Here is a 24388-nt window from a genome sequence, read left to right as displayed (position 1 = left end):
AGACATTCCCTGAGGTGTTTTTCACCCACAAAACCTCCAGAAAATTGAGCCAGGTAGACAAAGCTGTAACGTCTGGATTTAAGGCTTTTCGCCCATGTGATTGCCCAACAACCTCAAGAATGCTCCCGTATATAAAATCTGAAGCCAGATGAAAATGAGCTTGCTGTGATGTTCATTTAAAAGATGGAGTTGTTCTGGTCATGGATACCTGTGTTGGGCTCTCTGATGTTTGTGGATATCTTGTGGACTTTACCCATTGATCAGGATCAGTGGCTGAGGCCTGAGGATGTGGAACTGGCTGAGGTTTGTGCATGGAAGACTGTCTTGCAGAGTTTATATGGGAATCATGCAGATGCAGAAAGAAGTCATGAACAGATATCCTATAGAAATGTCATAGGTAGTAAAACTATATTACATGTTTATGAATCATATTTTTGTTGTGAGAATCCAGTAAAAATACTTTAATTTAGAAGTGTAACCAAGTAAGGTTTTATTACTGTACCTTCATTTAAGAAGGTCCCTTTTCTAACTGTTATGCAGATTTGTTTTACTAGGTTCCACTATGGGGCAAGAGGTAGCTACAGTATACTGTAGTGTAGGTTTGTCCTCATCTATACTTCATAGAGGAGTATATATCTGTTGATATAATGTTTTGACTTTACAAATGCTTCTTAAGTGTAAAGATTAGTAACAAAAGAATGCTTCACTACTTTGAGACAATCGTAGAGAGGTTATTGGGTACATTTAGCCACGGATGACGTCTTTTCAGGACTAATTTTGGTTTTAACCTCATTAATAGATTGCCAAATGAAAATCAAACCACAATATCATACTGTACATGCAAGATGAAACTTGTGGTCTGTTATGGCTCCATGTAAGCAACATTTATCTATCTAAAAGAGAATTCGCAATGCTCTAATCTGTCCACAATGATGATGACCTGCAGAATTTGAACTCACTGAAAATGGTCCAGGACACAAAATCTTAATGGTGAGATTGAGGCTTGGGCTCCACTGTAGTGTCAGAGTTTATGGCGCTACTCTTGTATAAACGTAGCTGTCAACAAAATGTAATAATCTGCATGAATAATGGACAAGCCCTAGCAAGTCTTGTTTGGCACTGTAGTGGAAACCAGGTTGATGCATCTGAAGCATACACCACAGAAGACACACAACACCTGATTCAGATAACATTAAGACAACTTTTCATGAGAAATCAGAAGACTTTGATGAGAAATAGAGATTTGGGGAGTCTTTTAGTACTTTCCAGACCTAAAGTCCTTTCAATAACAGGGCTACCTCAGGAGGTTCTACAATCTGAACCCCAACAGCAGAATTAGAGTGGCTGGGAGAAGAAGGGCCAGATCCACTTCAGCCATGGAGGAGAAGATCAGGGAAATGCAAAGCTTCTTTGGTCTGAGTGAGACAGGCCGCCTGGACCCTGACACCCTGGCTGTGATGAGGGAGGCGAGGTGCGGTGTTCCAGATGTTGAAAACTTCAGCTTCTACCCTCGAAGGCCCAAATGGAAGAACCACACCATTACATACAAGTGAGATGTTTTGTGTCACTTGTGAAACTCATCTCTTTTTTTGGACATTATTCAGCCAGTAATGTCCTGTTTTCAACTGTTTCTTTTTAGAGCAATGTTGTAATACTGTATTACTGTAAAAGGGATTTTAGAGATTTTGATTGTTGTCCAGTTATTTACGTATCTATTACATCAGTGTTGCCAACAGAGGATGTATTACTGTACCAGCAGCTCTGGAACTTGTCCGCCTCTGTCCTTGTTGCTCCAGATGCCTCATGTCTGTGTGTTCACCTTTGTCAATGGCATGCAGGATTGCACAATACACTCCGGACATGAAGAGAGAGGATGTGGAAAGCTCCTTTCGCTTAGCCCTGAAGATCTGGAGTGACGTGGCACCGCTGAGGTTCATCCAAGTCCACCATGGCAAAGCTGACATTGTCTTCTCCTTCGCCCGAAGAAGTATTATCTTCAAACCGCTTTTGAGAAGTTGTTTTGTCGGTTAAGCTACACTCAGTACAAAATAAAGTGCCTTATTATGTTCAACAATGCCATAGGAGATAAAGGTAATGCGATGTTTCCCATTAACAGCGCACATCAGACTTTCCTATAAGCCCTGTGGGTGTTTTTCTTCCCCGGTAGCTCATGGAGATTTCTTCCCCTTTGATGGGCCCAGGGGTGTGCTGGCCCACGCCTTTGAGCCAGGAGAAGGGATGGGAGGGGATGTGCACTTCGACGAGGATGAAACATGGACGATGGGGAAACAAAGGCCAGGTTCGTCACAGCCAAAACATGCTGTCAATATTGTGCTACAAGCAGGTTAGATAGTAAATGAAATGGGAGATAAATGAAAAAAGACATGACTAAGACATTTGTGGGCAGATTGTCCAAAAAAAAAATCTGTATTTTTTCTTACGACTTCTTGTTGATCTGCATGATTATTTTCTTGCAATGTCATGGAATACCTAAGAGGAAAGGAAGACTCTTTAAATGGACCTGATGAAACTGTTGCCTGTTATTTCAGGTTACAGCCTGTTCACTGTTGCAGCCCACGAGTTGGGCCACTCGCTGGGTTTAACTCACTCTAAAGACCCCTCTGCTATCATGTACCCCAATTACAAGTACAGCAGTACACAATACACTCTACCAAAAGATGATACGCTTGGGATCCAAACACTGTATGGTGAGTACAAGTTCAAAAGGTAAAGTGATTATCAGCACACAAATGGAAATAAATGGATTAATGCATAGTGTACGATGATGTATCATGACATATGGATATATATTGCACTGTTTCCTAGGCAAGCCCACTAGAAAACTAGAAATGCAAACTATCCCCAAAAAGTGTGACCCCAACTTCTCTGTCGATGCAGTGGCAGTGATGGGAAATGAGATTGTTTTCTTTAAAAGCAGGTACGTTTTAAAGGTGTGTGAATAATGTGTTTGAATGAGGTCTTTGAATATGTTTGCACAACAATTTAGTCTTGATTGACATGCAGTACTTCTGTTTAAAACCTGCACACATTCACTTGTTTCAACCCAGGTACATGTGGATGAGGACAACATGGACGACCTATTGGAATCGCCTGAGAGAGGGCCACAGCAGCACGTTTCTACCGAGCATTGACTCTCACGTAGATGCCGCTTATGACATCCCTGCCAAAGGCGTGGCGTACATATTCACTGGTAGAGTAATGGGCAGTCTGCAAGGCATCACTTAGGCCTCAGCATGACAAGGCTGGATTTCCAGTAGGAGAACGCCATGTTACACCTAAATTACAGCCTTGTGCAACTTAAGTGTTGCACTTCATGCAAGAGGCTCATTGAGCTTGGCAGCCCTTGTGGTATGTTGCTGTTTTTCATAGTGTCCCAAAATGCAGTGACACGGCTATGTTTTTCCAGGTCATAAGTACTGGGTGGTTCAACAGCTTAAGATGAAAAGTCATGCTGGCTCCATCTACGAGTACGGCTTCTCCTCCAGAGTCAAGCAGGTTGACGCTGCCGTGCATATTAGTGAATACGGGAAAACATTCTTCTTCATAGGAGAGTTTTATTACAGGTAAACTTCTTCTCTGCCACCTTGGTTTGAATGCATCACCAAAAGAAAGAGATACTCTGCTATGTTTTGTTCATATCATCAAAATAATTTTAATAAAGCATCCATTTTCTCATAGCCAATAGGAATAGATGCTTCATACCTGTACAGTAAGCCCACCTCAAGTAAATAGGCAGTATTCCAGTGCCAAACAGTTAAAGGCTGCCACCTAGTGATTTTTTGATGCCAGGTTATTCAGTTTTAATGTTTGGACCATTGTCATACTGTAAATCAAGTAGCGAGAGAATCCTCTAGCAATGAATGGGCCAGTTCAACTAATTTATCAATACATTATCAATACCTAAATACCTACAATGGCCATCCAAAGACAGTTTGTATCAGTATGTATGAAAAACAGACAAAGTATCACCGTTAAAAAGACTTTGACTAAAAGTAAAATTAAATGAATGCTCAACAACACTACCTGAAACCTAAGTGAAGCTAAATGGAAACTAAATAAAATGAAATAAAAACTGAAATTATAAAACTGTAATTTAATGGTTAACAGTTTAATTGTTTGACAAGACATGCAGGTCAGGTGAATTGAAGACTCTAAATTGCCCATAGGTGTTGAGTGTGTTTGTGTGTAGTGTGGTATATGATGTATGTATATGACATAGTATATGATGTATAGTATGTATATGATGTAGTAAATGATGTATATGAAGTATGTATATGATGTGTATATATATGTGTACAGTATATATGATGTAGTATGGTATATGACATGTATTTGATGGTATATAAAGCCCTTTGAGACTTGACTGTGATAAAGGGCTATATAAATAAACAAGACTAGACTAGACTACAACATTAGCCTATATCTCTCAGACATTGTAGCATGCTGCATGCACTGTGGAAAACACTTATATAATGAGATGGATATACTGAAAAAGAAGGTCCAAGTTGGTTATTCATGCACTTGTATATGAATGATGCAATCCCCAGGTACGATGAGCACAGAAGAAGGATGGACCCAGGCTTTCCCAGACTGATCCAGATGGACTGGACTGGCATCGTGAGATGGGTCGATGCTGCGTTTGTGTTAGATGGTAAGAAAGGGAAACCTGTCACAGTTTCATCGTGAAGTTGGTATTATGCAGACCCTGGGCTGCAGCATACAAATAGAACACAATAGAAATAGCACTTGCAAAGTCTTTATATAGTTTGTTTTAGCCTATTTAAGTGGCAGATGGGTGGGGTTTGCCACATAGGACAATACAGGGAGTGCCAGAGAGTTCAGAAAATCATAGGACAGCACTTTTCTGTAACTGGTAATTTTATACTGAATTGTACTGATGAGGTAAGCCCTCCCTATTTGGTGCTACAAGCAAGTTAAAACAACAACAAATATGTCTTAATACTATTACAACACAATTTTACTGATAATACTGATCAACCCAGTTTTAGTAAAATGTAATTGCTCAAGTAGACTTGTTCCGTACAGCTGAGTTTTGGTGTTCATGTTTCATTTCTAGTATATTTTGACACAACATGAGGGGCTAACACACATTTTATATTTCAGCACATATTACATGTCTCTGTATATTCTTATGGTTTTGAAAACATAATTTTTTTTGTATGATTTTCTGATGACAGGTAGCATCTACCTCTTCAGTGGGACAAAATCCTACCAGTACGACTTTAGACGAAACCGGGTGGTGAATATAATTGCAGTGAATGCTTGGCTGGGCTGCTGATGCAGTCAGTGGCAATGGTGGGTCAACAGGGTTAAATGATTAGTTACTGAGAATACATCTTTGCTGTACGTCATTCATGTAGACAAGAAGAACTTTGAAAGAGAAAATGTTGAAAAAAGAAAGGCCAGAGTTGTTAGACTGAAAGATCAGAGATGTTAAAATGTTAAGTCTGTGATTGGATCATTACACCCCTTTTTGAAGCAAGTGTGTACCTGCTCCTTCTTCAGACAGTTGAATACAATCCCTTTGGGGGTACGATGGTGCTGGTACATCTCATGTGCAAGCATGTACCTAATACTTATAATGTGAATATCAAGTGCAAAGCTCATCAAAGCTTTTTCATATTGGGGTGTGAATTAAATTGTTGTACTCTAATCCGCTGCATCCAAATTCTACATTCAGAATTTCTCACTGGCGCCACTTAAAAATGTACCTTAACATAGCTTTGGAAGACTGGCCACATGAGGCTAGTGTACACATCACCTTGTCTATATTGTAGATTTGAATATGTATAAATAGGATGCATCACATGAAATGTTATTTCAATAAAATTGAATTTCCTTATTTTTGTATTATGCAGTTGTTTCATCTTTGCTCTCCAGAGTCTCATGCAGACTCTCAGACTCTTTTTGAAGCATGCAGTTTTTCTTAGACAAATAGATAGATAGATAGATAGATAGATAGATAGATAGATAGATAAAGAGAATTTGTGAACTTCAATACCCAGACATCATGTTAACATGACATCAGTAAACTGCACACAGCATGCTCATGTTTACCAACCAAGCCGGACTGTGGTCGTCTTACATCAAAGGATACCAAACGGAGGAGTGAAGCAAACAAAAGAACATTGGTGAGTCTAGTTTTCTGTTGACTTTGTGCGTGCTTGCTGCTGTTCTGTATTCCGCTCGTCGATTCGTCTCTTCCTGTGTGCAGAGAAGATTTCCTGCTTGTGTCCATATCCAACACCAGAATTTCATTCGGCCAAATGGAGCAAAAGTACAGGGAGGATAGTACGCTCTTCTCTTTGGCTGATAAGATGTACTTTTACATAAGAATCTTGCCTAGTGCGGCTTTAAATTAGTTTATAAATTTGCACATATAATGTAAATGACACAAAGAAAAGATAAAAACTTTGAGTAAATATGTGCAGGTGGGATAATGAAACCCTTACTGGGGCTCATAAAAACATCTTGCTTAAAAAATCAAGATGATAACAGCACAAAACTCAATTGAACTGTGTTCCCATGGTGTTCCTATCACTAGTAATAACATCTCCTCCTACTCTGTTATCAGAGGAGTGACTCTTTACACCCCTTCCCCTCTAGCACAGGGGCTTGTCCTGACATTTACTGGAATGCACCAGAGGACACGGCCTTCCCTGGCATCTTATTCAAGTGCTATCAGAACAATACACACCTCAGGCTGTCAAGGTGGACTATATAAGACAGTGGATGGGAAGACAAAAAGTAGTTTTTAACAAAATGGGCTCACTCGCTGCTTTTGGGACGGTGTTGCTGGCTTGTCTGGCTCTGTGTCATGCTGCCCCAGCGGGCCAAACTTCACCAGAAGAGGAAGAGCTGGCTGAGGTAATGCAATGTACATTGAGTAAACTTTAGGAACTTTCAATGAAATAGACTGACCGGGCAAATCCAGGTGAACGTTTGTCCTTTTTTGTGTTCATCTTTAAATCTGCTTAAGTCATGAGGGGGAGATGTAAGTGAGACAGGTTAAAGAAGGATTTTTAATGCTTTAGATAACTGAGACAAGTGAAAGTGGAAACTGTTCTTAATATTTTGTACAATTCAGTTTAAATCCGATTTGTGAAAAACTACCCTCTAGTTATAGTGGAAGAAATAACATTTCTACTATCTAATAAGCATGATCATTATCAGATGAAATCTGAATCACTTTCTATTCAATCATCTTCCTTATCTCCATATCAGGGATACCTTTCTCAGTTCTACACTGATGTTGGGATGACCAACTCCTCAACGCGAAGCATCACCAAGTCCTCGTTCAGCCAGAATCTACAGGTCATGCAGGCTTTCTTCGGCCTGGAGGTAATAACAAGGAATAGCAAGGTTTTGCACTTTTAAAGAATGAGCTGAGATTAATTGAGATAATTTGTCAATGTCCGATTTCTCAATGTCCGAAAAAGAAATGCCTGATATTTAGTGGGTTTTTTTTATTTAGTGGATATCTCATTTTGAAATTTGAAATTGAAATAACTTTTTCAATTATAAAAAAGACATACAAATCTATGTGGCCGTTATCTCACATCATCCACCACCATTGACCACCAGGTGACTGGCATCCTGGATAAGGAAACTGTGCAGGTGATGAAGGCGCCCAGGTGCGGCGTGTCGGATATCAGCCGATATGGACACTTCCCCGGGAAACCCAAGTGGGAGAAGAGGCTGATTACCTACAGGTACTGTGACCTAGAGAGGTGCAACACTTTCATTACATTTGGTTGAATTTTAAGTGGCTGAATAAATGGGCATTGCCCTGATATTATGATGATGATGATGATGATGATGATGATGATGATGATGATGATGATGATGATGATGATGATGATGAGACATTTTTTGTTGTATCACTCCATATTGCATTTGTCTTTCAAACGTGTTAACATGTTAAAATATAAATGTACAGCATAAGGTAATTGTAAATGTATTTCATATACCAAACCATTATAACCGGATGTGAACAGGATCACCCAGTACACTCCAGATCTGAGCCAGAGTCAGGTGGATGCAACCATTGCTCAGGCCTTCCAGCTCTACAGCGACGTCATCCCGCTGGACTTCAAACAGATCTACAGCGGAACTGCGGACATCATGATCCTCTTCAAGGGCGGATGTGAGTCTAGATGAAACGGGACGTTTTACATACAGAACTTCTCATAGGAAATGAGTGGAAAACATGCAAAGAAAAGAACAAAATTTATTGTTTTGTTTGAGTAATAATACGTTAGAGACTTACCCATAATCGCAAGAAAGATTCTTGTGATTATGGGTACATCGGTGATGTCAGCTGTAATTATCAACATGGTTGGAACGTGTCTTTGACCAATCAGATTGCTTGCCTAAATCTACCAGTTGTACTAGGAGAATTGCTTTCTCTCTGGATCAAAGTACAAAGACATATCTCATCTCTGTTCAAACATACTCTCATTCGTTTCAGCAAATAAACTACAGATTGCATTATCTCCTTGTCCCAATACAGATCATGGGGACTTTTACCCTTTTGATGGGCCAAGTGGAGTGTTGGCCCATGCTAACTCCCCTGGACAGGCGCAAGGAGGGGACACACACTTTGATGATGATGAAACTTGGACTCTAACCCAAAGAGGTAAAGTCTTATGCCATGTCATTTTAGCAAAGCTGGAGCTGCCCTGATCTGAAATATTGAAGTGGATTGTTTTTCCGCAGTCACAGATTCATTGAAGTTTGAATCGTCACAGATGGTATAAATATGACGAAGTTTGATAGCACACAGTTATAGTGAAGTGTCTTACTCCTGACTGATTTACCTGAATTTGCCTCTTGATTAAAAAAAAAAAAAAAATAACCACATGAAAAATTACTATTAGTATTTTAAATGAAATATGTATGATACCTGACCATCTTTTGAGTCTCAACTTACTAAACATCATTGCAATTGTTGTAATCAGGTGTGAATCTGCTGTTGGTGGCGGCCCATGAGTTTGGCCACGCCCTGGGCCTGGACCACTCCAGGGACAGACGTGCACTGATGTTCCCCACCTATCAGTACGTCAACACAAACGGATACAAGCTGCCAGATGATGACAGGCGCGGGGTTCAAGCCCTCTACGGTAATGAAAGCCTTTAGATCCCATGTGATGATTAATTTAACCAAAGGATCCACATTTATCAAGTCTATCAAATCAAGGGGAGAGCGACAGGAGGCCCAGACCCACCGGAGCAAAGGGGCTCTGCTACCACCAGTACAAGGGAGTGGCCGGTGAACAGAACTCAGTGCACTGCAAAAACAATCTACACACGTTAGTGATCATAAGTCAAACAAGTGAATCTATAGTGATTCAATAGGTGATAATTACTACTTACCAAAAGTGAACAACCAAACCTGAACCAAAGTGTTAATTTAACTAAACACCGATACCATCTCCCGCTCACACCAGTGGACCAACAGAGAATGATTCCCCTCCAGTAATGGGCCTGGAACCAACCAACAGCATTAAAAGGGATGTAGGATAATAGAAAATACCATAAGAAAAAGCTATGTTATTGCATCAACCCAATTACAATATTATTTTATATACACAAACAGCGGCTGGCAGCCTCAGCCACGACAAGGCTTTCCTGCAACACAACAAATACAAATGACATTCAACACAAATCATTCACTTCCTGTAGTACAATACCTCAGGGAGACCACTCCCCTACAAATACCACTAACAATGTTTATTTACCTTTTATGCACCGCACCTGAACACTCACAACACAAGGCAGGCACCATAGGTAGCACGTCTGGAATGCCCTAAACATGACACAAGGTTGAATCACTCCAATCAAACAATATGTGACAGCAATATCAAATAGGGCATCCTACCTCATTGTGGTTCTCACCCTTCCCAATGTTACTGCTTGGAACACTGATCACCTAAAAGTTATGAATACATTACAATCATAGAACATGATAGAAATGAAAAGCAAATGTTTAGCTGTAAACATACCAAAGTGTATGGCAACTCCTCAAGGTGGGTTGATGCTCCAACCACCGACAATAAGCTGTTTGCTTCACATGCATCTCACACAGCCAGTATTCACCAAACAATGCAGCTTCCAAGTACAAGCCAGAAGCAGGCATCTTTATCCTCTCATTAGCTCACAGGTGACAGTGATTAGCTAGTGGGCAGGTCCTACCTGTCAATTATCTAGTGGGCAGGTCCTACCTGTCACATATACATGTTTTTATCATTCCTGTCATAGTAAACTATGACAAGTCTGATGTAATATGCAGGAATTTAATTTTCTGGTGGTTCGGACTTCATTTGCACCACTGTTAATCCAGTTGGCTGTAATTATAGTAATTTACTAGCGATTCAGACTGCTCACCTGGCTCTGATTGTGCAACATGCTACCTCTGTTAGTTCATTTTGCCTAAATAATCCAAATGTTTTAAAGTCCATAAAAGCCTGGGATTGTTAAGTCTAAGAGGTCTGCTACAAAATCAAAAACTTAATGTTAACGTCAGTCTGACCCTGACATTTTGCTTCTCACTGAAACATGGTTAAAAAAAAGCGTTGCTAATTCAGATGTAGCGCTAAATGGCTATAATATCTATGGAGATAGTAAAGGAAGGGGTGGTGGTGCATCCAGTTATGTCAAGTTCTGTTTTACTGATACTGTACTGCAATCTTTGGTGATCTAGATTAACACAGGCCTGTGTTAGTCAACCTGTTCAAACTTTGAAAAACCCAGCAAAATCAACCCTCATTGATCTAATCTCATTAAACAGGCCAGAAAAAATGCACCGCAAGTGGTGTTTTGATCTTTGTGTTATTGCTTGCATTAGAGACACAAGAATGAAGAGAACTCAACCCTATTTTGTCATCAAGAGGAACCTCAGGAGTTTTAATGAGCAAGCTTGTATGCATGATCTCTACCACAGTGAGCTATCTGACATGCTACAAATCCCTGAGGCTGAATTGGCATTAAGCTGCTTTGTAAGCGCTTTGAACTCTTTGCTTGATAACCATGCTCCATTTAAAATGTTCAGGACAGTGGCTAAACACCCAAAGGAACCTTCTCATTGGCTTGCCTTCAGGCAGCTTATAATAACCTCCTCTTTGAGAAAAGCCAAATCATAATATTACATCAACTCAATCAGTAGCTCTTGTGCCCACCAAAATTTTTAAAGTAAAGGCATTGCCTCTCCTCCTGCTCATATTAACTCATATTAACTGTAGATTGTTTAATAACTAGGCAACAGGAGATAGGCTCTGCCTTGCTGCCAGCCATCTCTTAGTATATTAGGATCAGCTTTGTTATATTAAGTTGCATCCCCTTTTGTACAATCCATGTCAAGTGTAAAGGCTTTGAGATCCTTCTTCTTCTCCCATGCATGACTGAAGCAGAATTAAAGGTAAAATCGATGAGGAATGATACATTTCACCTGGACTGACATGTCTGTTTAATAACAAAATCAAGCGTTCCTGGTATTTTATTCCCCACACCCAGTGGATATAGGTATTTGGCCCTAGAGTGTGTTTGCATCATCAGTAATGACTGTAGTGTAGCCTCAGTACTGACTGATATATTTGTGGTGCCTGATTGGCTGATACTGTGTTTGTCTTACTGGGATGTAAAGGAGGGTAAACCACCTAATCTCAGTTTCCTCGTCTTTGTATTTGCAGTAGAGTTTACCACTTTTTTAGGCACACTGTATATGATAGTAACAAACTGATAAAAGGTTTTTGTTTACATTGGTGATATAATCTTCCAGGCAGCCGCACACCTGCGCCCACGCCAGCACCAAAACCCAACCCACCTCCTGAACCAGAGCCTGAGGAACCAACAGAGGATCCCAACCCAGACCCTCAGCCCAACCCCCGAGATGAGCAGTGCAGCCGGGACCTGGTGTTCGACGCTGCCACCTCCATCAGGGGAGACCTGTACTTCTTCAAAAACGGGTACATTTCGGAAAATGTCTTTGTTCCTCGGTGATGATCTTCTGTTTATATGGAATTCAAGCATACATCCTTTTTCTGATGAATCTTATTCAAAGTCCCAATAACCAGTTTTTCTGTTCCTTAATAGTTACTACTGGAGGAAGAGTTCAAGTTTCCGAGGAATCCGGTTGATTAAAGTGAACACAAGATGGCCACGGATTAATGCGGTCGATGCTGCCTATGAAGTCCCATACAAGGATGTGGTGCATCTTTTTGAAGGTATTTTTCACACAGGTTGAATCTGCTCAAATAAATGAGCTGAGCGAATATAAATCAGCAAGGAAATATCCATCCACCTCCTGTAAAGCTGTACTTTTAATTGGCATAATACCCTCCAACTGTTTTTCCACAGGTCGCCAGTACTGGGGCATAAGGGCTTATGCAAAGACAATCATTTCAGGCTATCCAAAGCCCATCACCAACCTTGGCCTCCCCTCCTCAGTGAATAAGGTGGATGCAGCCGTCTATGTGCCGACCACCGGAAAAACACTCATTTTTGTGAATAACCAGTATTGGAGGTGGGAGTTACAAGTCATGATCATATTGTTATCATGTTATTATTATGGCGTGTACCTGTTTGTCTTCACTGGATGAAAACACAGTATAGATATACACAAGCCAAGCTAACTAGCATTTCCAGCAGCATTTCCAGCAGTTTAGGCCTGTTAGCATTCAGTTCTTGCCATTTTAAAATGTGATTCATCCAGATAATTGATGTGCACTTTCCAGCTATGATGACAGCAGGAACCAAATGGACCGTGGATACCCAAGATACATCACTCAAGATTTCCCCGGCATTGGCTCCAAAGTAGACGCAGCGTTTGAGAATTTCGGTGAGCGATGCAAAATCATTCCCATTAACGATTTGATCCTTTCCGCACAAGTCAAGATCCATCTTTTTTTTTTACATAAGGATGAAAAGCAAATCGACTCATTCCACACAATTGCAGCAACATACTCATAAACTGAACATTTCCTCCCATAGGATACCTATATTTCTCAGATGGCCCAAGGCAGAGTGAGTACTACCTCGCTTACAAGACAGTGATGCGAGTTCTCCTCAACTACGGCTGGCTCAACTGCTACTGAAGCCTCGCAGACACTACAAGACTTTCTGTCTAATATGTCCAAAATATGACTTGTCTTAGGACTGTGTGCATAACATGAATCAATGATTTGCATAAGAGGCAGTAAGATCGAGGGCTTATTCTTCTCTGATGAACAGTTCTCTGAGTCTTGTTTTGTAGTGTAGCCTATGCTTGGCTGTTGATTTATAAGAAATTAAAAAAAAATACTGGGTCTAAATTAGGATGTGATCAGTAATCAGTCATCAGTTTTTTATTATCATTATATCACTCCTGTTTTAAAATGTTTTTGTTCCACATTGTTCTGTGTTGAAACTGCAAAGGAATGTACTGATGGTGAATGTATTTCAATTGCCTGGAGGGTTTTGCTCATTTGATTTACTTTCAGTGATGTCAAATTGCACAATTGGGGCTGTAATGTGAGGGGTAATCAGCTTAGACTGTTCTGTCCCTACTGTAACGTCCTCTGAACATACCCCAGGGATTCAAATAAATGTCAGAACTGAGTTACGCAAGAGCATTCCTGCCATTTTTTACTGTGCCCTCTAGCAATAGTGGGACCCAACTTCCAGACTATTTTTTATTTGATTGTATCATCTTGCCCTCACACTCAGAGCGGGGGAGAGTGAGACAATTTGAACCACTTTTTTCCTCGATCATCTCTGAACTATTTCGTTGTGAAATGCTCCTACTATCTGGCTCACGTGCACTCCAGCAGGATGCTGCAGCTTTAAAATGAGGACCAATCAAAAAGAAGTTGTGTTGCTCAACTTTAGCCACAAAGGAGATGATCCAGTATACAGGGTGAGTCACCACTGTTTTGAAGCACGTGAATATAGTTTAGTATTTTATAGTGTTGTATTGCATGTGTACATGCAGTAATAGGCTATCCTGGTTGTGGCACAGAACAATTACAGGCCAAGGAAGTGAGCAACTGCGGTGGGAAACAATAATCTGGGAAGGGAGATCAACATTTTAAACTACTCCTGGAAATCCGGTGGCCTTAAGACAAAATGACAATAAATAGCTCCTTCAGATGTTCAGGAAAACAATCCCTGTTATCTCTAGAAAATAAGCAATAATGCTAGTATCGTGTGTGAAGTCTGTCAAATGCTTCTCTCTTGGCAGCCCAGTCACACAGCAAATCAGTTCAACCTGTTTCAATTTCGGACAGGGTCACAAATCGCTTTAAGGGACTTGTGTTTTATTCTACCATGGGACAATCCTTAATGGCTCTAGGTGTGGCATACTTAGGCTCTGTCCCTGTAATCTGAGTGTTGTTCACTGCACATAAAAACAACCACACAAGCATTTAGGTCCGTACCACAAAGTTCATTTTGCAACAATGAAGAATGGGGAAAGATGTGATTTGGAAAGAGTGCTTTCATGTGATTTGGAAAATGTGTTTTCATATACACATCAGAAGAATGATTTAGTTTGCAGCACACTGTCATAGAGGTTATTATGGTGTTCCCATGTGAAGGTGCCAGATGGAGAACAGCAGAACATCGCAGTAGAAAGAATGACCCAGAAAGACCTGAGTATTTTTGGGAGTTATCTTAACCTCAAAGACGGCTTTCCAGATTCCCATATTACCAGCTAACAGTTACAGGAGAACAACCACAGTTGAGAATAAAGAGGTCAGCAGCCAGCTGTCAGCCTGAAGAGGCTGAAAGGGAACTGGAAACACTGACTCAGTACCTGCTACGTCAGTTACATTTGTCTAGAAAACATATCTGGAAAAAATAAAATACAGTGCATAACTTCCCAAGAGCACTCAATTAGGCCTACTTTCAAGCAATAATGATCCAAAATGAGACACCATTTTAAATATTGAATTTTACAAAATGATTCCTGACATCAAAGTATGTGTGATCTAAAATGTAGGCTAAGCTATTAGCCAGATAAAGACTTTTGTCAACAAAATACTTATTTCTGAGGATAGGATAACTAGAAGATACAGATGTTTTAGAATTAGATCCTTCAGTTGGTCTCAAAATGTGTGGGGTGGACATTGCTTTTCCAGGGTATTTCATTAGCCAGTGTCAGATAGGTTAGGTTATATCACAACATCCTTTTAACCTTGTAAAAAACTTAATTATACCACTACTCAAAACCAAGGACTGTAAAAAACAACAACTTAAAACCCACTCAAAAGAAGCATTTTAACCCCCTCACCTCTCATATCTTTGTTATGTGTTAATTTCAACCCGTAATGAACCGTGGGATAGTATTATATTGTCGAAGAACACACTAATTCAGGGGGAGTCTTGATGGTTTCAGAAAAAAACTACACTTCCCTACAATCCAACATCAATTGAAAAGGATATCCGGGGAATGTGCTCTCAGTATTATGTTCGGTGAAATCAACTAACGGTCTGCCTCTAGTTCCTGTAACAGTCGGTTTTTTCGACTATGTTTTTTTCCCTTTTCAACACTCACTTTTTAAGCAAATTGTTGTCCAAATAGCGAAGTAGCCATTTGACTTGTCTGTAGACACAACCTTATACTACACATTCACGACGGAGCCATTTGCTAGCTAGCTACCGTTAGCCGTTTAGCCATACCGACACCGTATGTAAACAATGCGATGGACAGAAGTGAAGGCTCCCCGATGATACACGGAAAAGAGCAATCCAGAGCACGACTTGAAAGAAGTGGGGTAGGGTTTGGTGCAGTTTTATTTAGGTCTATGTGTGTTTTACCTCAACCCTAACCCCAGACTTGCATATTCTGTTATAAAGTAGGTTAATAGTATGCAAGCCTTATTTCTGCCCTGATAAGCCAAACAGCAGTAACGTTAACTGTGAGTAATGAAACTCACTTCAAAGTTTATGTCCTTCCCTCACAAAAGTATTGTTGGTATATCATTTAGTAGCATTTACAGGTATATGTTTATATGATACTAAATCTAAACCCATGCCATTGCCTCTGACCTTTGAAACCCACAAAAAGTAACAGTTGTTGCTGTTTGGTTCTGTAGGGCAGATTATAGTCTCTGAATGGATGTGTGTATGTGTTATGTTTTACCTCTAACACTAAAAGTCATATTAACTGTGAGTGTGTGAGAGAGAGACAGAGAGAAGGTTGGCTAGAGAGTGTCTTGTTTATGTTTCAGCCGTCTACAAGCAGTACCCAGGGCAGAGGCACGTCCCTGTCTCCTATGGAGTCACTCAACACGTTTGAGTCCGAGATGGAGGCAGATGGACAGGGGAACTATTCTCTCTTTCCTGCTTTGGACAGCATTGCAAGTCTGTCGGGGACCTCTGAAACTCTTGAAAGGTTGTTGAAAACAAGTTTGATTCCAAAAAGCTGTGTTATACTTTAGACTTTTAAACATTTTCAACTTATGTTCATTGCTTAAAGTTACATTTGGCAAGATCTTTATATAGAAATACACCTGTTTTACCAGTCTAGATCACAGTGGGGCTGCGATAGAGAAGAGTATCCCACGCCCCTCTAATTGAGACACCATAGATCCACCTTATTTGCCCAAATAAAAATCTGGTGTTGGATATGTACATGTCTCTGCTCATGGGAAGTGACAAGTCAAACTTAAGAGTGAAATACAAGCTGTCTCCTAATCAGCATTGAGCGAGCGCTCCGTCCAGAGGAAACTGGACTTTTTATCTTTTTGATCTTTTCATCATTAGATCTTTTTCCTCTCTCGCCCCTTTGACATCTTTTGGTGTAAAGCATCACACTGGCCGGGTTGGCAAACATGGGTGAGCTGTGTGCAGTTTACTGACATCACCTTACAGGACTTCTGGGTATTGAAGTTCAGATTTTTCAAACAGTTAAATCCCGCTGCCGTTTGGAGCCACCGGTGTGAGAAGTTGCCCAGTGCAGCTTTAATATTTACTTAAATGCAGATGAATACATGCTCTAAAATGTTGCTATTTTATAAGCAAAGATTTACAATGCCACTAACTTAGGTATTACCTCAGAGTCGGGTTTACTTTCATATCAGGGGGCATTATTTCGAGTAGGTCTCACATTTTAAAATGGTGAATATCTAATTTTTGAATGGCCTCCATATTCACTCCTTTGGATGCTTCTGGAAAAAAAGGTTTAGATTTTATATTCTATGAAAACTACATGCACAGGATTTGTGGATTTGTCTGTTACACCAGATGATGCTAAACCTTTTCTATACACAGTGAACCGCCCAGTGATATTGCAGAGAAGCCAAACCTCACATGGCTCGATGCTGCACAGGTATCTTCTATTTCCTCATTACATTTCCGTACAGTGATATTAAAAGGATTTGCTATCAGTCATTGCTGTGAGGGATTTTCATTTTTGTTTGGTAACCAGTGCTTTTTTTTCTTCCCCTTTTTTTCATGTAGATTGTCTTGGAGGAAGCTGGACGTCCAATGCATATAAAGGAGATTAAACAGAGAATCATCGACAGGGGACTCGTTCAATCCAAGTACAGCAATCCTATCAAATTACTACGCATCAGCTTGTCCGTATTCTCATGTGAATATCTCTGTTGTTGAAAGTCAAATCACGAAACGATGACTCAGGCTATTTTGGCTATTCAGCTTGCGATTATTCTGGAGTTTGGTGATTAGAATTTCACAAGATCCAGCTCATTATAACTTTATAAAAGTTGAGATGGTATTCGATGGTATTCGGACAGAGTTGGCCCAAGTTCATAGAGACTGAGTTTGTGCGTGACTCCCGCCCTGCTACTTAGTGAATCATAAAAGTAGTCAATAAATCATAAAACTAGAGGGAGATTAGGGTGGCGGTGGGATGTGAGAAAACAGCTGATACCTTGGAGCAGCTCTGTGACAGTTTGAATGACATGGGAGAATGAAAACAGTATGATTGGAGGAGGAGAAAATAGTTAAGGCACAAGATAAATGTGAAGCAGTAGGTGTCTTGTCCTAACTGGTGTTTAGTGCTAAGGACAGTCATCTTTCTGAAACTAATTTTAAACTCTGCTTATGTCTGTTATCTCCTTGGCAGTGCCAAGTCGAGCCTGGAAGCTGTTATGTACCGTGAGGTAAGAGGAATGATGATGCTGTCTGACAGCAACCTCTGCTGTTGACTACAATAGATTGCACTTCCATTCTGCATTTCTGTTAGTTCAGTTAATACATGCTTCATCTGTAGTTCTGTCTATTATTATCTTTTATTTCTCCATATTTTCTCATCCTGCTTCTTTGGACTTACGTCCCTTTATTGAAAGAGAGGCAGATGTTAATGCGCTGTAATCAGAGTAAAGGATGCTTTGTGCTCAGATGCACAAGCCTTAAACCTAATCTAATACTGATGAAGTTTGACTGGACTCTCGGGTTTAGCTCAACCCCAGCTTTTGGGTTTGAGTTTGGCTTTTCCAGCCCCATGCTTTGGCCTCAGTGTCCCACTATGTTTCAGACACAAAAAGGCAGCAGGAGATTCAAGAGGATTGAGAACAGAAACGGAGTCTTTGCACTGTTGGTGAGTGATGTGGCATACTAACAGGGAAACCCTCCTTAGAGTCGTCACGGACATAAAGAAAGACTGGGCAGAGATAAAGTCGGAGTAGAATCAGAATAAAATGAGAAATTATTTTATTTTTGAATTGCTCATGTCCATTTTTTTTTCAATTATTTTCATTATTTGTCGTGTTGCAGTTTAAAGTATAAGCTACATCAGTTATTATTTAATCATCCATATTTTATTCTGTATTTTCATACATCATCCTGAAGGCAAAACCAGCACAAGCCTCAAGCTCTCCTGTTGCACAGGGACTGATCTCTCTGGTTCTCTCCCTCTGCCCCTCACAGACCGATGAGGAGCGGCAGCAGGCCCTGCAAGCCTTCAGTACCCAGTCTTTCCTGGGCTCCCCTCCCCAAACTACCATCTCCAGCTCCGGCTCTGCCGCCTCGGTGCCTGCCTACCCCTCCCCCACTAGTTCTTCAGAGCATAAGGTCAAGATGAAGAGAGGTGCGCGCAAGAACCAGAACGAAAAGTACCGGCTCAAGTACCTCAGGCTGCGCAAGGCAGCTCGTGCCATGATATTTGTGAGTAAACTTTTATGTAATAAAATTGAAATACTAGGCTACTGTGTAGTATCATGGAAAGTTATTGTTAGGGCTGGTTATTAGAATGTTTTGGAAACCAATATTGGTGATGATAGTTGAAATATGACTGGTTTTGAAACATTTCCTTTAAATGCGTTGAAGTAAATTTCTTTCTTGTAAGCATTTATAGATGTGATTTGATTTTAAAGTCAGATCTTAAATGGGTAACAGTTTGAAGATTTTTGATGCCTCAACATATATTGTTACCAAAAATCAGTATGTTACGTTCGATACCCAGCTCTTTCATTAGTACAAGCCTAAATGAGTCTTCGGTGTCCTAATGATGGTTTACCCACAGGAGAATGCAGCCCTCTGTGATGAAGTTGCCCACTTGGAGGAGAAGTTTCTGAGAGCAAAGGAGGAACGGAGGTGAGCTGAGGTGCTCCAGCTATGCTGATGATTCCTGTAAAGTAATAAGGAATTGGTAGAGGAATAAAATAATTGGTTTCTATGCCAACTGGTGTGGTCACTAGTTAGACCTAGTTAGTCATCCTACTTTCTCCTGTTTTTTATTCATGTATACTGTTTGTTCGTTACTTTTCGAAATGGTCACTGTCAGCCTAGTATGTAGAAACAAATCTCCTAACAATAGCTGGTAGAATAGAAAAAACTTACTATCATAGCCAGAATTTACCATTATTTGTTTGGTGGCTGGTATTAAATTTCCTACCTTGTATACATATTACTGTTGTTTAGTTAAAAAAATGATGTGGGATTCATTCTCATTCCAGGTTCTTACTGAAGTCCTTGTTGCAGTACCAGTCTCTGTCTGAGGGGGAGCTGTTGCCCACGCCCAGCACCAGTTCTCATCCACCTGTGCCGCCGGTGGCCTTAACCTCTGGTCCTGCTGCGGCTTCAGGCCTGTCTGGGGGGCATAACCTGGGCTCAGCAGGGTCAACAGTGGAGGAGGGACCTCATAAAAAACCCAAGAAGGAGAGGAGAGAGCGAGGCAGGGAAAATGGAAAGGAGGAAGGTGAGCTGTGAAATTTTTTTCTTATGTATATATAGATATATTGAAAGTTAGTGACTTGAGTCTTCCCAGCTAAGGTTCTTGGGGATATATCATTACTGTGAACACTTATTTGTTTTTCTTCAGTTCCCAAGAAGATGTCTAAGAAGAGAAAGCTAGCGGACGGATCTCGCAAGCTGGTGCAGCCGATCCCACTGGACTCCTCTGGGCGTCCTGTGTTTCCCATCGTACTGGGGGGGCTGACGGTCTACAGCCTGGGAGAGGTCAGTGGCTCACGTGACACAGACGGTGACGGCTTTGTTACACCATTGTGCACCGATGATAATTTTCTGACCTCCAATCCTGTGTGTTATGCATATCATTTCCTAGTCATAGTTCAGTGGACTGATGCCATCTGAAAAACATCTTTCTATCTGTATTGGTCTGTTTCAATATATTAGCAGTTTCAGTTTGACAATATCAACTGTGTCCATTAACTTCTTAACATTATCCATATGGGTCTAGTTTCAAGTTCTATACAAATTATTGAATGTTTCATTGCTTAATGTTTGACTTACCACATGTACTTTTTCCTTTTGTGCAAATAAATATATATCAAGACTAACCACTGATTACCAAACACAACGTTTGTGTTGTCCAGATCATCACAGACAGAATGTTGTTCCATGACCAGTGTGCCATCTACCCAGTGGGCTTCTGCAGCACACGAGTCTTTGCCAGCATGAAAAACCCAGACCAGCAGTGCCTCTACACCTGCCAGATCAAGGATGGGGGAATGGGCCCACAGGTACACACACACACACAGTGCAGTTGTCTTAACTGCTGCTTGCTAATTTAGATACATAGGTAAAGTAAAAAAAAAAAAAAATGAAGAGAAAATAGGCTTTGGTCCCCCAATCCATCCACACATTTTTAGATTCCCATTCAAACCATTTAAGACGTGTTAGCATGTTTGTCTCTGCTGTCAGCAGGCTGTAAAATGGTAAGAATTAAAAACTTTGTAATACTAACGTAAAGAGCAACTGGTAGCAACGCAAATGAATTAGCTGTACACTGCAAGTACATGGATTGTCCATATGTATCTATACAGCTCTATGGGCTTTTCAGTAAATGATCTACTAAAGGAAAACCGGTCTGTTTTGTTTTACAGGTTGTTCCTATTCATCTTATTTGTCTTTGTAGTGCAGGACGGCCACCAAAGTTAGCAGTTTGTAGTGCACAAGTTTCACGCTAAACTGGAACCATCAATCAAAAAATATTGGTGGACAGGATTTTTTACTGTGTACTAGCTTGTTTATTAAGATCTAGTTGGCTTTTTATTGAAACATTTTCATTCATTATCAAATGGTAATATTTTATACCTGGTCCTCAAGGAAGTCATGTATTGGGACACACACACAGGACTTTATGTTGCAACGGAGGATTTGTTTGCTGGATGTGTTAAATGTGGCGATTTTCACACTTTTTTCATCATTTTCCCTCTAGTTTGAGATTGTGCCTGAAGAAGATCCTCAGAATGCCATCGTTGCCTCCTCCGCCCTGACCTGCCACTCCAACCTGCTGAAGGCCATCGCATCTGTCAGGTACGGCTGCTTTAATCACCTGGGCCAACTTACTGTTTAGTATATTCAATTATTCATTCAATATCTTTTATAAAAAAAAAAAAACATTAAACATAACAACATAAAAACATTTATTTCTATAGTTGAATTTGCCTGTTGTGCAAAATGTATGGACCTTACAAACTTAATAGATTTTGCCCTTTGCAGAGACGAGGCAGAAATGTTTTGTATTTATTAAGCCATGCCATGTCAAATTGCAAAATGCACAAAAGAGGTCAGTGTACATTTTAAAAACAAACATGCTTCAAGACTGCAGGTTCCTACATTCTTTTCTGTCAGTTTGTATTTTTGTATTTTTCTGTGCACCAACTGCTAAATAGAGAGGAGCAGAACACAGCAGTCTTCTTTGTTTTTCAAAGTACTATTTTAAATGCTATTTTGGGGCAGCTAAGTCTATTTTATTTAATGTATTCCATCATCCAACCTGTCCACCTTTAGATCCAAGTCTGTGGCGACGATCGTGCCGTCAGGAGCAGACTTCTTTGGCTTCTCTCACCCCACCATCCAGAACCTGATCCAGAGCTGTCCCGGAGCACGCAAATGTAGCAAGTAAGCTCACCCTGCTCCCTGAGCCTCGTTTGTAAACTACACTGCAGGACTTTCACTTGAGATCTCTTCACCTGAGAATGGTTTGTTAGTAAGCTCTGCTAACTAACCAGACTGTTTACCTCTTTAGAACTTTTTTGAGCAGCAAAGCAACATTTACATACCAGAATACCAGGAAAGAATAACATTTTTACGTCACCGAAGCACTCAGACTTCATGGAATAGTCATGGAAAATTCATGGAATTTTACATGAGGGCCACAGTGGGAGCTCTGCTTTTTAATTTAAGCCAACCAACTGCAACTTCAAAGTTAAATCTACCTTCCCAAACCTAAATAGTGTAGCTATAATTTGTTATGGAACCTCATTAATTTAAAATTCCAAACTGAAGATGAATGCCAAAAAGGAAGATATTATATTTTTGATTTATGCAATTACTTAAACTGCAAACTAGACAACGAATTACAGGACATAATATATCCCGATCATGTCAACATTTCACTAGTTCAGACAACCTCCATTCCCTAGGAGTTAGGGTTAGATTTCCCAATACATGGTTTTAAGAACTTATTGGCTTCTTATTGTGCTTACACAGCTACCAGTGGATACGTTTTGATGTGTGTCGGCCTGGAGATGGACAGGTTCCTCACAGCCTATCAGAGGACGATGCCTCGGTCAACTTTGAGGCCTACCAGAGACACCAGGGCTTTGAGGAGAACGTGAAGACGGAGCACATCACAGGTTGGTTGGATATTAGATTCATTGACCATATTGACTATATTCTTAGCTTGGCCTTAGCCTATCTCTGTCATGTGTTTTGTTATGCCTATGACATTTTTTGTTGTTGGACCTTGATTACAGCGAGTACAAGAATCTATACACACTATACATTCACTTACACTGCAGTCTATGTGAATGTATAGTGTGTATAGATACACCGCGGTATTGTGTGGTTAAGTTAATTGAATAAAATGAATGAGGATGTGACTGAATGAGTGAGAGAATGTAAGAATTAAGATTTCACAGTATGAGCATAGCCAAACTTTGTTATTTTCTAGCACTTCTTTATACTTTTTGCATGATCATCTTCACCATGCTGCATTTCATAATGCCAGAGTGATGAGAACTCAACCCATGACACCGACAACAGCTCTGTTTCCACCAAATGATTAATGAAGCATCTCTCTCTTTCCCCAGGCCAGACACCACAGTCTCCTGGCTCCTCTCATCAGCACCACCTTACTTCCCCCACCATGAAGCCCTCTACCTCCTACTTCAGCTCCTGAGATTCTGGTCCAAAGCGAGCTGAAATTAAGGTCATCTCCATGTAATTCTCATAGACCTCCATTCTTATTTACAATGCTTCCATTTTTTCTTTAAGTTTCAAAACTACCTACATGGTCCAGTTATTAATGAAACGGAGGCATGTAGTGTGGTTCTTTATTGTGTTGTCATCTTATAGTAAGTCCCTGGATATAACACCATTGGGGATCTGTGCTTGAAGCTAATGTACTGGATGTGGCTAGTGAGTTAGCTTTCTGCTGTACCTGCCTATAGCAGCCTACATGCAACACCTCTGTACTGGAACTTCTTTTTTGTTTTTAATATTTTTCAACATCTATACTGGATTTCAGGGACTCTGCCCCAGCTGATATTATGTTAAAAAGACACTTAGCATTGGCTTTCATACCCAGAGGGATTATACAAAACAGGAAAACTTGCTTCCGTATATAAAAGTTTCCTGTACATAGTATACTCTCTCAGAAGTAATTAACTGTTGGTACCCTATGTAGCTGTCATAATACATAATTATTAAAGTTGATTTTTTCCACTTGAAATATCTGTAAAATTCATCATATCACGTTTGGATAAAAGAATACTTTTATTACATAGTGTGTCTCTCTCTCACTCACACACACACACACATTTTTAAGTGTACAAATGATGCAAGTTAAAAATACATTATTTGTGTTGTAATCATCAGAAGTTAAAAATATTGTGATTTTTTTTTTACATAGAGGGTGCTTTCACACTAGCCTTTAGTC

The 24388-nt window shown here is 40.2% G+C and overlaps 2 protein-coding genes across 3 annotated transcripts; both read left to right on the top strand.

Annotated features, from left to right (window-relative positions):
* Window positions 1-180: 180 nt before the first annotated feature.
* mmp20a (matrix metallopeptidase 20a (enamelysin)) lies at window positions 181-5838 on the top strand. Its single transcript, XM_071516648.1, has 10 exons — window positions 181-303; window positions 1293-1549; window positions 1839-1987; window positions 2168-2299; window positions 2550-2708; window positions 2827-2938; window positions 3069-3211; window positions 3428-3584; window positions 4569-4672; window positions 5220-5838. The coding sequence occupies exons 1-10, from the start codon at window positions 184-186 to the stop codon at window positions 5318-5320; spliced, it is 1434 nt and encodes a 477-aa protein (XP_071372749.1). The 5' UTR covers window positions 181-183; the 3' UTR covers window positions 5321-5838.
* Window positions 5839-7284: 1446 nt separating this feature from the next.
* Window positions 7285-23672, top strand: tbrg1 (transforming growth factor beta regulator 1). 2 transcript variants are annotated; one of them, XM_071516644.1, is made up of 22 exons: window positions 7285-7383; window positions 7627-7754; window positions 8040-8188; window positions 8555-8680; window positions 9003-9164; window positions 11819-12005; window positions 12133-12263; window positions 12397-12562; window positions 12774-12877; window positions 16201-16414; window positions 17290-17347; window positions 17479-17561; window positions 18107-18143; window positions 18910-19146; window positions 19505-19575; window positions 19938-20179; window positions 20303-20439; window positions 20817-20963; window positions 21662-21759; window positions 22237-22347; window positions 22939-23084; window positions 23541-23672. In XM_071516644.1, the coding sequence occupies exons 1-22, from the start codon at window positions 7300-7302 to the stop codon at window positions 23627-23629; spliced, it is 2907 nt and encodes a 968-aa protein (XP_071372745.1). In that variant the 5' UTR covers window positions 7285-7299; the 3' UTR covers window positions 23630-23672. The 2 variants fall into 2 exon arrangements, with proteins under 2 accessions (XP_071372745.1, XP_071372746.1); XM_071516645.1 differs by lacking the exons at window positions 7285-7383; window positions 7627-7754; window positions 8040-8188; ... (4 more) ...; window positions 12397-12562; window positions 12774-12877 and adding exons at window positions 15529-15791; window positions 18518-18580 and having other exon boundaries at window positions 16248-16411.
* The last annotated feature ends 716 nt before the right edge of the window (window positions 23673-24388 follow it).

The sequence above is a fragment of the Centroberyx affinis genome, unplaced genomic scaffold (genome assembly GCF_046629955.1).
Source record: "Centroberyx affinis isolate AG114_WGS23_722 - 3 ecotype Tasmania unplaced genomic scaffold, CSIRO-AGI_Caff_v1 ptg000419l_1, whole genome shotgun sequence".
Taxonomy (NCBI): Eukaryota; Metazoa; Chordata; class Actinopteri; order Beryciformes; family Berycidae; genus Centroberyx; species Centroberyx affinis.
The sequence above is the reverse complement of the archived record's forward strand: the minus strand, read 5'-3'. Positions and strand labels throughout refer to the sequence as shown.

What these genes read in the sequence shown, in the direction of transcription:
- mmp20a (XM_071516648.1), top strand. Translation starts at nt 184, where the DNA reads ATGGAGTTGTTCTGGTCATGGATACCTGTGTTGGGCTCTCTGATGTTT. An exon ending in GATGGGGAAACAAAGGCCAG is followed by an intron (nt 2,300 to 2,549) that starts GTTCGTCACAGC and finishes CTGTTATTTCAG; the next exon opens with GTTACAGCCTGTTCACTGTT. An exon ending in ATTGTTTTCTTTAAAAGCAG is followed by an intron (nt 2,939 to 3,068) that starts GTACGTTTTAAA and finishes GTTTCAACCCAG; the next exon opens with GTACATGTGGATGAGGACAA.
- tbrg1 (XM_071516644.1), top strand. Translation starts at nt 7,300, where the DNA reads ATGACCAACTCCTCAACGCGAAGCATCACCAAGTCCTCGTTCAGCCAG. An exon ending in TCTGAAACTCTTGAAAGGTT is followed by an intron (nt 16,415 to 17,289) that starts GTTGAAAACAAG and finishes TTCTATACACAG; the next exon opens with TGAACCGCCCAGTGATATTG. An exon ending in GGAAAATGGAAAGGAGGAAG is followed by an intron (nt 20,180 to 20,302) that starts GTGAGCTGTGAA and finishes GTTTTTCTTCAG; the next exon opens with TTCCCAAGAAGATGTCTAAG.